The 16,797-nt window shown below is 47.0% G+C and overlaps 1 protein-coding gene across 5 annotated transcripts in view; it reads left to right on the top strand.

Moving 5' to 3' along the window:
* The first annotated feature begins 5,069 nt into the window (after positions 1–5,069).
* The window catches only part of FAM118B (family with sequence similarity 118 member B), a 28,343-nt gene continuing 16,615 nt past the window's right edge, over positions 5,070–16,797 (top strand). The window contains exons 1-2 of one of the 5 annotated variants that reach the window (XM_073321138.2): positions 5,070–5,244; positions 10,673–10,725. In XM_073321138.2, the coding sequence (XP_073177239.2) occupies positions 5,118–5,244; positions 10,673–10,725 (180 nt within the window). In that variant the 5' untranslated portion in view covers positions 5,070–5,117. The remainder of the gene's footprint in view (positions 5,245–10,672; positions 10,726–16,797) is intronic. The other 4 variants (XM_073321137.2, XM_073321134.2, XM_078849892.1 and 1 more) reach the window with 4 other exon arrangements.

Here is a 16,797-nt window from a genome sequence, read left to right on the forward strand (position 1 = left end):
AAGAGAAGCAAAGACTGATCTGAAGTCTCATTCTCAGTAGGCAGGATGAACAGGCCTTAGAGGGAGGTGAATTAAACATTTGGAGAGTGAATAATTTACATCCGGCAGGTTAGAGTTGCCCCACCCCATTCTTTTTGTGACCTGTGCTTGCAAATTATTAAAAGCATCCTACATTTTCCTTGGGGCCAATGTTTGCTTGCCCTGCCCTGGCTCTGTAATATCATACCACACTCAACCACGCCTATGATGTGATCACTATTCACAAGGTCGAGGTTTAAAAGATGGTAACGCTAGGCTGTGATTCAGACACTGGATTTCAGTTTCCACCCAAACTAATTAACCTCCCTGCTTCTGGATCAGAGTATGAGTATGGGTTTGGTATTCGTCCGATGGATCACATGTAACATTTCTTGTCGCTATCTAACCTTGACAGCACAGTCTTGAAAATAAGTGTCTCATCCCACAAATTTGTTTTTTGAAAGGTAGTTGGGTTTAATATTGTTTATGGTAATTCAGCCATGCTCCATCACTTAATATGAATAACCAGGTAGAGCAAAATGGAAACAGTTGGTAGAAGTTCTTTGAGTTTCTCCTTTGTTTTGCCCCCAGCGCAAGATCCAAGGAAACCGCAGCAGTTCTGCTCCTCTTGGCTCCCCATGGTGTTTCTTTAGCTCTTTCTGTTTCTGCTTTTGATCTGAAATCTCAAGTTATTGTGTGAATTATGCCTACTCGTCAGCACAGACGGCAAGAGTCTTGGATGAGGCAAGCATCAGAATAAAAACAATTTTTATAACTTTTTGTACTGGGTAATACATCAAATCCCCTGGGTGTTTCAGGAAACCCTTCACAACTGGACAACGCTATCCTGCAATACGTAGATCAGATACAGCTTCCAAAGCTTTGTCACAAACATGTTGGAGACCATAAGAAATAAGATTACTGCAAAATAGGGAAAAACAAATCCAGTATGGGAGGGAATAAACAGGAAATCAACACTCTCTAGAGAGGACCCCTCAGCCCTGAAGGCTTCATCACCAGTTTCTATAAAAGTTGCTCTGACATCAAACTGTAAGCAGTGTCAGGATGAGCTCCACCCTGACATCTGGTGGTGAGGTGTGGCAAGTTGTGGAAAAGAACTTCAGGGGCCGATCTCATTTGCATAGGCACACCCACCACGCCTAGAATGAGACCATAGCTGCCCAAATGGTCACTTTGGCTGCTGTGGGATCCCCAGTGTCTCTGTTATTGGGGCAGGAAGAATAAATTGCTATTACCCTGATTATGGGAACTGTGCTTGGAACTGTACGTGGCCTTTTGTTATGATGGAGGGATTCACCATCAACTAAGTAGCACTCGCTAGGCAAGGGTCATGGGTTCCAAAACTGTGTGAATGGAGAGAGGCTGGGGACAAGTATTAATACTTGGTGGCATGGGCCCCTTGGTGAGGGCCTTACATGCTGATTGCACTTCCTCCTCTCTCCACTGTGGAATATCAGAGCTAATTTTGATTTCATTAGAAGTCTAGTTATAGGCTGCTGAGCTCACTTTGGGCTGACAGTGCACCAGCACTGGGGCTCCCCTACTATAAGCTGAATTCACCTAAGAGCTGAAATCACTGAGTGTTGTGTTAAGTAGTGGGGGAGCCTGAAGATATATTGTGGAGCAATTTGCGGGACGGCTGGTGAAGCAGTTCGACGCGGAGCAGTGTGTGGATGGCAGGAGCTGCTTGTGGGCCGTGGAGCTGAGTGAAGGAGTTCATGGGGCGGCTGGCGGAGCGGAGCGCAGCTGAGTGAAGGAGTTCGTGGGGCGGCTGGCGGAGCGGAGCGCAGCTGAGCGAAGGAGTTCGTGGGGCGGCTGGCGGAGCGGAGCGCCGCTATGGAGCTATGGGGCGGTCAGCTTCAGATCACGTAAGGTGCCTCTTACCCCTGTCCCATTTCCACCCAGATTGGGAGGTAAAGCTCCGCCGATAAACTTTCGAACTCTGGGGCTGCCCTGACCAGGGACAGAGACTTTTGGGGCATTGGACTTTTGGGACTTTGGGTGATTTGGGGTTGCTGGACTCAAGAACCAAAGGGAAAAGGGCATGCCCCAATTTGCCTGGGGTGGGGTTGTTTTTGCTCATGGGTTGTGTTATGAATCCTGTTGGTGGTGTTTCCCCAACATAATGCCACATTGTTTCTCTCTGTTATTAAAAGACTTTTGCTACACTCAGACTATGTGCTTGCGAGAGGGGAAGTATTGCCTCTTGGAGGCGCCCAGCGGGGGTGGTATATATTGGTCCCAGGTCACTGGGTGGGGGCTCGAGCCGGTTTGCATTGTGTTATTGGAATGGAACCCCTAGATATTGAACCCGGCCCTTGTTGCTGCCAACTCTGACGGGCAGAAGGGTTACAAAACCATACAAGAAAAATTCACCAACATTTCTGAGAGATTAAACAAAGCAAAAAACTACTTCTGACCCCAAGAAACATAGCGAAGCTCATTAAGGCTCAGAATCATAAATGTCCCCAGACCAGGAAGACTTTCAGTTTTCTGCAGACCAATATTCATCATTAAAAATCTGAAGACAGCACTCTTTGTCTAATGCAGGAGAAACTATCTCCAGTATTGCAAATGCCCGCCAGTTATAGATTTTGGCACCTGAAGGATGAGTTCTCACTATGAGAGAAGCTCCTTCATTCCTATGATTTTCAGGGCTGCCCTGATGCAGCAGGTCTTCTCTGACTGCCCTCCCTTCCCTGCCTCCAGCTAACCCCAGCCATTATTGTCTGCTCATGATCTGCCACTGCTCTACCCTGGGTTATAGGAGGTTGCGGAAGAGCTACTATATTTCTGGCAGAGGTGTGGGACACAGGGGGGAGTCAGGGAATTTCTACTTCTTGGAAAATTCCAGAGGTTTTACTGTAACATTACTTACATGAGTGATTAAGTTATGCATAAAAACAGTCACGATAGTGTCATTTTGAACATTACAAATAGTTTCAACACTTAAGATTTTGAAGTGTTAATGGCTAACCCTGGTTAAAATCCTATTGTAAAAGGGGCAAGTCATAGTTTTAACACATTAATTGTTTGAGAACTATTTACCTAGTGTAGATGTGGTTAATGTTTCAATAACTCCCACTCCCTTTTATTGACCAAAAAGGAACCATTAAATGCCCCTTCCTCCATATGAAACAGAAACATTGCTTGAGACAGATTGCTATGTCATGGATTCACACTGCGCGGGCTATGCTCTGGCCTTTAAACTGGCTGCCAGGGTTAACGCTGTAGTGTGCCAAACCCCCAAGGGTCACCCTTTTCCATAAGGATAGGCCATGTGGCTTCAACATCTCCAAAACAGGGTCTTCAGGCTCCAACACGCCTGTTTCTCACTATGAGCTCTGTAAAGCGAGTCTGACTGAGGTAGGCTCCAGCTCAGAGACTTTTTACTCCCTTTTGGGGTCAATGGAAATCAGTAATTGCAGCAATTCAAAGCAGACTTTTCCAAAACAGGGTAGGTTCACACGCTTCTATTGGGAAGATTACTCATTCACAAACCTAAAGTCATCTCTCAGACAGAATGAGGGAAAGAGGCGAGCATCCTGAATATCTTAAAATAAGTTTCTTACGTTCCTAATTTATATTGTTTTTAAATATTTAAGGCACCTAAAAAATCGTTCTAGGCTCCTCAAAGAGGAAATGGTATTATCCATATCACAGTGTACCAAAACTAAAAAAAAGCAGCTTTTCATCTTCCTGAGAAAATCATACTAGATATCCTAAGGGAGACAATTTAGTTCTAGTATGATGAGTAAGACAACATTTTTACATATTCAACAAATGTCATTCCTAGCATTCATTTAAAATGATTTCATTGCTCATCTTGCTGTTTACAAGGACAAGGTTGCATATACTTACTCAGTGTAAGCACTTGGCCTCCATAATGAATTGGGAGATATTTAAACAGACCAAGTATAATCACTTTGTAAGGACTAAGATGTTTTATTTATTTATTTTTAAGAACTACATATCCTGAACTAACACACACATCTAAAACAAAGGGTAGCATAAGTGATGTTGCTAGAACTCCTTCACCCCAGTACTGTAGAAGACACTGCCATTACCACGGCTGGCGCAGTAGGTTCTGCAATTACCACAGCCTAGGCAAATGCTGTTTGCAAGGTACTGTTTATCACCGTTACTCCTTCACCCATTTCATCAGTCACCGACTTCGGAACGCAATGGCCACGCACGGTGCTTTCCTAGTACTCTTGCTGCCAGACTCCCTCATTCTGTGCGTTTTTTGTAGCAACCCTTTGGGTCGCAAAGCTTGCATAGGATTTCCATCTGACCCCTACATGCGCTTTAATGAGTGGGCTGCGCGGAGTTTCCCTGGTTTCTCATCCCTCCACAGCCTGGCCAGGAGGGTGCCGGCGAGCCTTGCCCAGGTTTCTGCGGGGGGGGGACACGAGGACTAGACCAGCTCAGCTGGGGACTAGGCCTGAGCCGTTTGTTTTCACACCCCACGTGGCGGGTCGCCAGCGACGCCCCAGGGGGAGCATGACTGGAGAGAAGCTGGGTCCCCAAGTCAGCCCTTGGCCCGAGGTCAGCCCTAGAGAGACCCCAGACAGGCCAGGGGCCAAGCCCTGAAGCAACACCGCCCTCACGAGCGCCCCCACCCTACTGCCACCTGCCTAACGCAGGACGCTGACTGACTAACCCCGCCCGGGGCTCCCCTTATATAGCCCATGAAACATCGCGAGACGGCAGAGGGCGCGAGGAAAGAGCTGGTTGCCGCCGAGCCGGAGTTCTCGCGGGATTTCCCCCTCACCTACCTAAGCGGGTGTGGTCTTGAGGGAGGAGCCGACGCACGTTGCCCTGCCCCGACAGGCCTAGAGCTCAGCAACCCGCCCCCTTGCCGCTAGTAGACCAATGGAAAGTGCGGGGCGGAGCCGAAGGGACACACCCCTTGAGGCTCCCTGGTCGGCTTTTCCCCGGCCCTGCTCACCCTTCCGCCTTGGCCCGAGAGCGAGGCGGGCCCTGGGCGTGCGCCTGCGCAGAACGGCGAGCAGAGGGCGGGGCGAGCACCGCGCGTGCGCACGGGAAGGAGTGGCACGGCGCCTCCGCGGTAAGGAATGCGAGGCGAGTGTGACGCGCTTGCGCCGGCGGCGGCTGCGGGGGCGGTGGTGGCGGCGGCTCCCCGCGGGCCGGTAGCAGCGGCTCCCCGCGGGCCGGTAGCAGCGGCCGGGGCGCCACAGCCAGGTGAGTTCGCGGCGGAGCCCGGCCGGGCAGGGTCGGGGGGACCCCCCTGCGCCGCGGTCCTGGGGCCGGCGCGGCTCCTCCAGCCCTCGGAGGGGAGCGTGCCCGGGGCAGCCCCTCGGGGGCGGCGGCTGGTACCCGGCTTGGCAACGCTGATGGCCATTCCTCGCCCAGCACTGACATGCAGCCCCCTCTGGGGCGGGGGCGGCGGCTGGTACCCGGCTTGGCAACGCGGCATGGCCATTCCTCGCCCAGCACTGACATGCAGCCCCCTCTGGGGCGGGGGCGGCGGCTGGTACCCGGCTTGGCAACGCTGATGGCCAATCCTCGCCCAGCACTGACATGCAGCCCCCTCTGGGGCGGGGGCGGCGGCTGGTACCCGGCTTGGCAACGCGGCGTGGCCATTCCTCGCCCAGCACTGACATGCAGCCCCCTCTGGGGCGGGGGCGGCGGCTGGTACCCGGCTTGGCAACGCGGCATGGCCATTCCTCGCCCAGCACTGACATGCAGCCCCCTCTGGGGCGGGGGCGGCGGCTGGTACCCGGCTTGGCAACGCTGATGGCCATTCCTCGCCCAGCACTGACATGCAGCCCCCTCTGGGGCGGGGGCGGCGGCTGGTACCCGGCTTGGCAACGCTGATGGCCATTCCTCGCCCAGCACTGACATGCAGCCCCCTCTGGGGCGGGGGCGGCGGCTGGTACCCGGCTTGGCAACGCTGATGGCCATTCCTCGCCCAGCACTGACATGCAGCCCCCTCTGGGGCGGGGGCGGCGGCTGGTACCCGGCTTGGCAACGCGGCATGGCCATTCCTCGCCCAGCACTGACATGCAGCCCCCTCTGGGGCGGGGGCGGCGGCTGGTACCCGGCTTGGCAACGCGGCATGGCCATTCCTCGCCCAGCACTGACATGCAGCCCCCTCTGGGGCGGGGGCGGCGGCTGGTACCCGGCTTGGCAACGCTGATGGCCATTCCTCGCCCAGCACTGACATGCAGCCCCCATCCTAGCTGACACTTACATGCCAGCAAAGCTTTGCTGTGTTGACCAGGCCTCCCCGAAAGACCCTGTCTTCACTAGGAAAAAGGTGTTGTTGTTTTTTAAACATGTTGGCTAATCCTTGTTAAAATTCTGGTGTAAATTGGCAAGGAATAGTTTGAACGTGTTAGTTATTCAAGGGCTGTTTTCGTAATGTAGATGTGACCATTGGTCAGTGTTTGAATAACTCCCTCTCCCTTTTGCTGACCAAGAAAGGACCGATAAATGCTACTTCTAGCATATGAGGGGTGGAAACTTTGCTTGAGACAGTTTGCTGTGTTATGGATTCACAGGGTCTGGACTATCCTCTGGCCCTTAAACAGTGTGCTGGGAGTTACCTGTTAGTGTGCCAGACCCTAAAAGGTCACACTTTTCCATGAGGATAGGCCAAGTGGCTTCAATGCCTTGGAGACTGGGTTTTCGGGCTGCAACATTCCTGTTTCTCACCATGAGTGTTGCACAGTGAATCTGACTGAGATAGACTCCTGATCAGAGACTTTTTACCTGTTTCAGGTATCAGTGCACATCAGTATTTGAAGTGACATCAAGCAGCCTTTTCCAAACCAGAGCAGGTTTTGAATCTGTTGCAGTGCAGCATCTAGAACAGGGTGGGCAAACTTTTTGGTCTGAGGGCCACATTGGGGTGGGGAAATTGCTTGCAGGGCCATGAATGTAGGGCTGGGGCAGGGGGTTGGGGTGTGGGAGGGGTGCAGTGTGCAGGAAGGGGCTCAGGGCAAGGAGTTGGGGCACAGGACAGGTGTGGGGTGTACGAGGGGGCTCAGAGAAGGGGGTTGGGATGCAGGAGGGGGTGCACAGTGTGGGAGGGGGCTCAGGGCAGTGGTGCAGGGAGGGATGCGGAGTGCGGGAGGGGGATCAGGGCAGGGGGTTGGGGTGCAGGAGGGGTGCAAGGTGCAGCAGGGGGCTCAGGGCAGGGGATTGGGGTGCAGCAGGAGAAGGGGGCGCAGAGGGCTCAGTGTGCCTGTGGGTACCTCCACCAAAGCTCCCATTGGTCGCAGTTCCCCATTCCTGGGCAATGGGAGCTTTGGGGGAGGTACCTACAGGCAAGAGCAGTGCGCTGAGCCCTCTGCCCTGCCTCCCCCATGGGCTGCAGGGATGTGGTGCTGGTGAATGGTGCGGTGCCACGTGGGTGGCAAATCCGCGGGCTGCATCCAAAGCTATGAAAGGCTGGATCTGGCCCGCGGGTCGTGGTTTGCCCATCCCTGATCTAGAAGCTCTTAACTTTTGTTTCTGTATGCTAACCTAAGGTAGAGTTTGCACTGTCAAAATCTGGGGCTCCGCCAAGCCATCCTTCTGTAGAATTCATTTCTGTTCTCTCTGTCCCTTTGTCTCTTGAGTCCCATGAGGCTGCTCTGTGTGTGAGAACCCTGAATGAGAGCTGCTGTGTGTCTGTGAACACTTCTTATTGCAGGTTCCTGACATCTCCAGTCCATTGTCCTTCTGATGTCAAATCACACTGAGTTCAGCCTGTTTGGGCCTTCCATTGTTAAGTATTAATGTTCAGTCGTTGGCGTTCTCATGGTTTTTTCTGGGTATTCTGTCAATATGTTGATTCCAGACAGCTCTTGATAATGCCTTCATCTCACCCCAGTCAGCTGTGGGACCCAAACACCTCATGTCTCTCCTCTGTTCCAGGAGAAGTGTTTTCACTCCTCTACATTCAGTAGGTAACAATACCAAATCAAATGGCTCAACCAAGACCCCTATTGTTCATAAAAATATTATAGAAAGCTCCCATTTTCGTCACTCTCTACCGTTCCCAGCTGACATCTTGAACTTGGATCCCAGCCCAGTTCCCTAGCACTAGACCATGGGCTTACCCCTTTTTGACTCCCTTGCATATTGAGGTGTTTCTGTTACTTATTCAGAGATGCCCCACAATGTCCCTCCCATTCTCCATGACCAAAATAATAATCTGGTCTTGAGCTAAAGGTGATCGCCAATTGTTCAGTGATAGACCTGCTTTTGGTAAGATGTGTTGCTCTGTAAGCCCCTTATTGTCTTCTCTCCAGAAAGTGGAGATCTTCCATACCCACTGCTCCTAAGTGAACATACAAAGGAAATTTGATGGATTAGTGTAATACAGCTTAAGTTTCAGTTGTTAGGTTTTCAGTGTTCTTAGAAAATTTGAAATCTGACTGTTCTGGTTTAACCTGAATCTAATGATTTCTTCCTCTCATGAGATTTGGTAGTCTGTGGAACCTGTCCTCATCCTTTGATCTCACACACAAAGAACTCACTTTAAAATGTTGGCAGTGCCTGGTTGTTATGCCGCTAGCTTCCTTGTTCTGTCTCTGTAGGCCCTGCAGCTGTTGTTCTCTACTGTACTGTCTGATGCAATTTTGCTTCCATCTTACCCCTTTGTTTGTTAAAAATACTCATTCTGTAAACTTAAAATCCTCTTTTTCGATTGCATACTCCTAGTTTTTGGCTGATTGGTGTCATAAACTTTTTTTTTACTGTGTGTGCAGTCCCAGACCAGAAAGCCTCCGTGCCTCCTATTTACTGATTTCTCTTCCTCTGTATCTTCTTTCCCTGACCTGTCTCTCTTTTTCGTTTCCCTCAATGAATGAGGCTGTCCCTTCCCCTAAGGGCTGAGCTTGCTGCCTTTGTAGTGGCTGCCCTTGGCCAAGCTTAACTCCTGAAACTTTCACCTCCCAGGTAGCACGACATAGGATGGTCAGCCAGAGAGGAGTACTTGAAAATAGTTGTTGGCAAATGAAATTTCTGAGCTTTTATTAAAGTGACACTAGTGTCGCAGTCCCGCAGCACTTAAGATCATAAACCAAGTTCCATTCTTAGTATTTAACAGTCATTTTAATTTATTGTTCAATATGTGAATAAAATATGTAACTTTCAGACAAAGTTCTTAGGTTGAACCAAGATTAAACCACACAATCTGGTTCAGCTTTGCAATGGGCAAACTATCTAAACAAATTCCTTACTATTTATTTAGTTTAGCACTTCTACATGACAGCTCACTCTTCTTCAGTAGTTTTACTAGAGCCGTAGCAAGCTGGCAAAATCTACAAAGACCAAGCTAGTTTGGGACCTCTCTGGAGAAGTTAACAGGCTTTCCATGTGAACTCTGTCCAACATTATTATAAACATCAGGGTTGTCACAAGTTTAATCAAATAAGTAAATTAATCTCCTCTTTTCAGATCAAGAGTGATGGTTTATCTAGTGGCTAATCAGTTGTAATTCAGGAGAAACAGCCTCTCATTGTTGGGAACATATTAAACACTTAGGGAGAAGCAAATAGTATAGATGGAAACTCAAGTACAGATGTAGTTGCTGAGGTCACAGATAAATAGGTAACCAGACAGGAGCATATAGAGGGATGGGAGCATGAAAAAAGCAATGCTATTGACTTCTGATGTGTGTAGTGGGATGACAATGCCAAATTAGTGTCCTGTAACTGCCTCCCTGGAGCTCTTGTCCAACCAGCTGCACCAGGACTATTGCCTGTAGTATTGTCTCTCAAAATGTAGGAAGGATGTAGCAAATCTAAAGAAAAACAAAAATAGCTCCCACAGTCTCTCTTCAAGTGACCTGAATTTATATAGTCAAAGAGATGACCCGGCGGGGGGAGACGCAATCCCAGGGATGACCTTGGAAGATAACCATGTGTTCTAGGAAGGCAGTGCTTAATTCTCAGAAATTGGTAGGAGGGATGATCTGAAGTTAAGGGAGGAAAGTTTGGCCTAGATATTAGGAAAGAATTCTAAACCATCCCTCTTGAAGCTTAGAACACTATCACTGCTGAGATTCAAGAACAGGTTAGACCAAAAGTTACTGAGGTGATTTCTGTGGCTACTTTTCGCAAAATGCGGGAAGCAGACAGTATTACACAACATTGCAGAAAAGCGATTATCTTTGATTCTCTGTCCTCCTACTGCAAGATTCTGAAGTAAACACCCTAGAATTGCTTCCATAAGGGGAAAATAAACTTGTGAGGTAACCAAGGATTTATCAAACATACCAACTCATATTTTAGGGGTGTGTGACATTCTTCAGTGAACTGATTAGAGTTAAAAAGATCAGGTGCTTAACATCTACAGGCCTAGACAATCATGATGTCTATCTTCTTCATACAGAGCTCTTGTTTGTTGTGTGCTATTGTGCGTCCTGACAGACAGATCTTTGCTTTGGAAAAAAAAAAAGTAGTATACTTCCGAGAGAAATTGCAACAGTGGCTGTTTTGCAAGTGCTGTCAAGGGTTCTTTAAGGCATATCTCATTACATGCTCCGGTATCTAAGAAACTTCTGACCGTTGATCTCTCTCTGTTGTAAAGTGGGAATAATGAGAGCATGTTGGGTAGAACTGGCAAGAAACTCTCACGTGTTTGGAGTGTTCCTAACTTTTCTTTGGATCTGCAGCGACACACTCTAATCAAAGGGACGCTGAGAGGACAACAGAACAAAACCTAAAGGTAAGAGAACAGGTGTTGTAAACATTTTATTCTAAATTAAAAGACTGTGCTTTATGGTTTTGTCATTGAAGGGATGATCTGTTATATTTGATAGTACTCACTGCGTGCGCAGTCTGGTCATGTTGCAGTTCATTGTTCATTGTTTGCAGAAATTCAAAACGAGGTAGAAAAAGACACAGCTCTTAGGTGACATTATATCCTAAATCGTGCGGGTTCAGCATCTGTTCCGATGTCTGTAGATAACTCCATATCATAGGGAACTCCTAACTTGAATTATGCATCCGATGAAGTGAGCTGTAGCTCACGAAAGCTTATGCTCAAATAAATTTGTTAGTCTCTAAGGTGCCACTAGTACTCCTTTTCTTTTTTCCTCTTGTTAAAGACAACATACTTGTAAGGCTAAGTCGTAAAACCCCTGGGGACATGCTACTCCAAACTCCCATGACGTCAATGAGAAGTTGGAGCATGCAAAGAATGCAGGATGACACCCTAGATCATGGGTAATCAATTATTTTTTGTCAAGGTATAGTCAAGGACCACACTCCAGAGAAAATAATACAAAAATAATGATTATAATAAGTAAATAGAAAGATTTTGCAGTGTGTTCAGAAGTGTCTGGTGTCCAGATTTGGCCCGTGGTGGTCCTATTGACCACCTCTGCCCTAGATGAATCTCTGTGCTGGTGGCAGGTCCAGGCTTGACTTCACTGTAGGCTGAAGTCACACAACAACACGGGCAGAAGCAGTACAGGCTTCCCCTTGCAGTACAAACTGCCACTCTGCCTTGAGCCTGCACCGAAGGGCCTACCTTTGGGATGAGAAGGGGAGAATTCAGTTTTCAGGACTCATTTGGTCCTTGGTTTCTCAGTTGAGACTGCCGGTAAGAGAGTCAGTTGTGATGGTGATTTTTTTGCATGTGTGTATGCTGTTCAAACCTGGAAACTGAGGCTATCAGTTTGCTCAGTTCTAAAATAAAAATACTCAGGAAAAAATTGTAGTATAGTATGGCTTTGTATATGCATCTTCTTTTAATAAAAATCCACGTACAAACTCTGTTACAAATGTGATTTAACACCATTTACTCCAGTCGCTATATTTGCATTACTTTCAGTAACTCCGACTTTCTGAGCAAATTAGCAGAACTGATGCATTTTTTTGTTCCCTACTGTGCTCGTGGATGGATCTCTGTTCTCCTTTTTTCTGTATTCTCTTTTGTGTAGATCTTTCACACAAAGCATAACTCCCAGCCCTCTCCTCCCCTCCAGTAACTAGATTTCACAGAGGAGGTCGGATTTCACAGTCTGTGAAGCATTTTTCACGGCTGTGAATTTGGTAGGACCCTACACACATACGTGTGTGTGTATTACATCAGCATAGACTAAGTGTCTAACCCAGGGTTGGCCAATCTGAGCCGAGGAGCCAGAATTTACCAATATACATTGCCAGAGATCCACATTAATACGTCAGCAGCCCCCCATCAGCTCCCTGCTCCCAGCGCCTCCTGCCCACTGTCAGCGCTATGGATCAGCGCCTCCCCGCACCTCCTGATCGCCTGTTTCATGGTGTGCAGGAGGCGCTGGGTGGGAGGGGAAGGAGCAAGGGCATTGCAGGTTCAGGGGAGGGGACGGGAAGGGGTGGAGTGGGGTCAGGGCCTGGGGCAGAGCCAGAGGTTGAGCAGTGAGCACCCCCCAGCACACTGGAAAGTTGGCACCTGTCGCTCCAGCCCTGGAGTCGGTGCCTAGACAAGGAGCGGCATGTGGCTCCAGAGCCCCAGGTTGGCCACCCTTGTCTAACCATTCAGTAGCTGAGGGAAGAGCACTGTGCAAGTCCATGAGGGAATCAGGCACCATTTACCGATGGGCCTGCATCTTCTGACGAGCCACAGTTGGAAAGGAGAGTCAGATGCCTCACTTAGAGTCATTAACAGCACATGTGAGCTCTGCACATGTGATGCAATCAAACTTTACTCAAAGATGGTGGGAAAGGTCAAAACCAGGGAGCTGGACTGTTGGATCTGTCAGAGATGGGCATTGGTAAGGTTAAGATTTTGTCATGGATATTTTTAGTAAAAGTCATGGACAGGTTGTGGGCAATAAACACAAATTCATGGAGGCTGTGATCTGTCTATGACTCTTACTAAAAATAATAGTGTGGGTGGGAGCTGACAGCCTGAGCCCTGCAGCCTAGGGGGTGGGAGCAACTGACAGTTCCAACCACCTGGGGCTGAAGTTGCGGAGGTCACAAAAAATCATGGAATCTGTGACCAACTCGTAGCCTTAGGCATTGGCTATGGAAGCCTGTTCTTGCCACCTATTCTGTCTCTTGGAGGTGATGTCACTGTTCCTTAGGGGACTCGTCCAGAAGAGGTTGCCTTGAGCTAAAACGGTGTGTCTGTGGATTAAACACATCTTTAAAGGGGTAGGTGTGGCACGTCTTGCACCGTAAGGAGCAGATTCTGCAAGGCAACTTGTCACCTGTGTCAGAAGGGGCAATGTTGGACAGAACCGACAGCCAGGCCAGATTTGTCAGGTTCACAGTACCTGTCATACGCATTGTTTTGTTCAGCTGAGTGTCTGCTAGTCCTCTGGAAAAAAGCTGAGCCACACTGAACCACTCTGCTACAGAATAGCACAAGGCAAGCCCATATTTCTCAGGTTTGGTCTGCCTACCAATTTAAGTCGGCATAACTATGTCGCTCGGGGTGAGAAAAATCCACACCCCTGAGCGACATAGTTACACTGACCTAACCCCTGGCATAGACAGCACTATGTCGACAGGAGGGCTGGAGTCCCTACGCCAGTGGGAGAAGCTCTGGTTGGGATAGGTAGTGTCTTCACTAAACACTGTCATGGTGCAGCTGCAACGCTGTAAGGGTAGACAAACCCTCACTGTTTGCACATTGGCTCTGTAGATGATCTAGCTGTTTTGCTGATCAGGTGGTTCGTTGTCTTTATTTTTGGCAAGGCTTTGGTAAAATGTTCCTTGACTCTCAAGGAACATTCCAAATAGAACACCTAGATACACAGACTTTGGGTCGTAGTCTTCCTATGTCCGTTCAGGAAGATGCCACGTACTATGCAATATATTGTGATATTTATATAATCTATGATAGAAGCTATCTATGTACTTATATTGAAGATGGTACTTCTATCGATCATGCTTTTCACCACTGAAATATGCTTTAATCTCCTCCGTTGGGGATCCATTGGTATCTGACCTGTTATTTCTATTAGCAGCTGTGCTTCCTGTGTGACCTTGAGCAAGCCAAGTAAGCTTTTCTGTGTCTCAGTGTCCTCATGAGTAGAATGGGTCTAATCTGTAGAATAGCCCTTATGGATTTTGCGTGGTAACTTTTGAGGAAGGAAAATAAGCGGGGGAGAAATACTTCAGCTATTATAGAACCGTTTCTCACTGAGGAACAGTGCAAGGCATTGCGTTGTTTTGGGAGAAATTTGGTTTTGGTTTGACTGAATTATGGGCATTTGAAAATTTGTAAGTGTGCAGATTGCTAAGCTACCTGTGTAGTTTACTGCCTTAGACGCTTGATTCACAAGAAAAATAGGGTTCTTTGTGGACTTCCTAAAGTGTAAGTGCAACCATGCCTGAATCTTGAGTGGTTCTGTTAGTGTTTTTTGGCATGATCAGAGTTGTTGTAAGGCATTTTAAATCCATGCTTCGTGTGAAGTTCAGCAACATTAATGTGAGATTGCCTGTGTTTGTGTTGAAGCATTTGGTTTTACTGTAGTTGTACCCTTATTATTCTGATTTGAATGCTTTTGCACAGCTGTCTGACCTGTACTTGGTCTCACTGACTGCTCACTCTGTAAGTGTTAGATTTATTGTTTGTATAGATTTTATACAGTTTTAGATGATGACATTTGTGTAGATTTAAGGATGATGATCCATTTTAAAAATCACTTTGGTTGCACATAGTGGGTGTTCAATTATATCTCTTGACTCTGCACACTCATTTCAAATCAAAGTGTAAGTCACTTTGCATTATCTTAAATACCTTTTCTAACCTGCCTTCAGCATTGTACAAAGCTGTCGGGATAAAGAGCTCAGATTTTCACTTCAGGAATAAGATCAACAGGAACTAGTTATCACAAGATAAATGTGAATTGACTTCATGTGGAAAAAAAATTGACTTATTCAACCCATCTGAAAAATGCTTTTGGTTTTCCCTCACTGCATAGAAGAAGGATAGTTTGATGATGGGAGAATAGGATTCTGGAGCCAAGAAGCCTTAAGAGCTTGATGCTCACACAGTCTCCAAAGTTACTGTAGCATAAACTGGGATGTTTCAGGAAGAATGAACAATTGCTTTTCTCTGAATATTGCTATTCTCCATTTTGTCTTCACTTTTGTTCTTCATTGGGCTGCCATTCACAGCAATATCAGCTAGTGTAAAAGACTCCCCTCTGCAGCCTTCCCCTCTGTTCAGTTGTCAGGAACTGAATAATTCCAGTGTCTAATAACCTGGCCCAAAAGATGCTCATTTTCTCTCAATTCCATCCCCCCTGGAGAGCAGCCATTTTGCCCTAGCACATGACCTGGAGACTTACATTTCTTGACTCTGGGATTAAAACCTTGATTTTAAGAACAGTAATCCCTGCCAGTAATAGCCTGACTGCTGCTAATGCTTTAAATATAAGCACTCTTTTTCCTGAGATCTGACTAGGAATAGTTTCTCTTGTTTTCGATAAGGGGAGGTTCAGTGTGATGGAAAGGTCTAGTTCCTGACGATAACTTAGAGACGTTGTCCAGTTAAGTTAAAATCCAAATTTATTTTAAAAGGCCCTTCATACCATAGATTCACTTTAAATAATTGACTTCCCCAGTTATGTTTGTTTACATTGTCCAGGCTGAGAGAAACACAAGACTGTTCATTTTAACTTTTGTTTATAGTCAGTTTCACGTTGATTCCCATGGCTAAGTACAATTTGAGTTTGCAAACCGTACAGGGAAATGCTTACATCCAAACTCCATAAACAGTTTTGATGTTTGAATGTCAATTGCCTGATATATGATGAGGTGAAACAAATATAAAAACTTACATTTTGTGCCTAAATTACCTTGGTGTTTCTCTTTAAAGAAATTGGAAGCTTATGCAGGCTACCTGGGCTTAGAACAGAGCCTCTGGAACGCTTAAGTGGCCTACATAACTGTTCATGTCAGTTTAAAAACTTGGCTGTGAGTCCTGTTTTCATTGTGGACTTGAGGTGATTTTGCATAAATTAATGTGCAAAATATGATTGTATATTTCAGCTAGATTTCATCTGAGTTTTATGCTTAAGCACTGATAGTTCACGTCAAAACAAATTGTTATACTTTCTTTACACCTGAGCAATTTTTCCGCTAGCGGGCGTTAGAATGATCAGAAATAACTAAGGGATAGCTTACTCTGACAAAAGAAACAGCTGCTTTGGACTGAATTTGACTACGTTCTTCACTCTTACTTTTGATAACTACTTCTGAAAATTTTACCCTTCAAGTCCCAAAATACTTCTGATTTCCCCTTAACCTAATTGTCTTTTGGCTCAATTTTGTTTATTTCATAGCTCCTTTTAAAAAAAGAAAGGAATGGAAGATTGTTAAACATGGGCAAAGATTTGTTGTCTGTTAAGTGGGATTCCAAAAGGCAAATGTTGGAAGCCTTGAGTCTCTTCTCCTTTTCTCTTCCTAGTCTTTACTGTTCCCTGTAGCAGTTGTTTTTGTTCCTACTGCCCCCTTGCGAAATGTCTGAGTTAATACCCGACTCACATTTTTTTGTCTGAGCCTTAGGGTGCTTAACTAAAATTGATAAGCCCTCAAACAATACGAGGGAGGCTGCTGTTTCTTTTCTCAGATCTTACCGAGTGTGGTGCTGTACATTGTGTTTTGTCCCGCTGAAGGATTTCAGGTGGCTTCCCAAAAACTGGGATAATGAAGAGCTGCCACAGCTAACACTTTAATCTGGTGGCAGAAAGCACTTGGCAGTCACCTAAAAGGAAGAGTAATGGTGCCTTGAAAGAATTAACCTGTATGATAAAATATTCCCCATGGGAACAATCACTGATCTGGATCATGTCAG

Source organism: Lepidochelys kempii, chromosome 22, assembly GCF_965140285.1.
Source record: "Lepidochelys kempii isolate rLepKem1 chromosome 22, rLepKem1.hap1, whole genome shotgun sequence".
Classification (NCBI taxonomy): Eukaryota; Metazoa; Chordata; order Testudines; family Cheloniidae; genus Lepidochelys; species Lepidochelys kempii.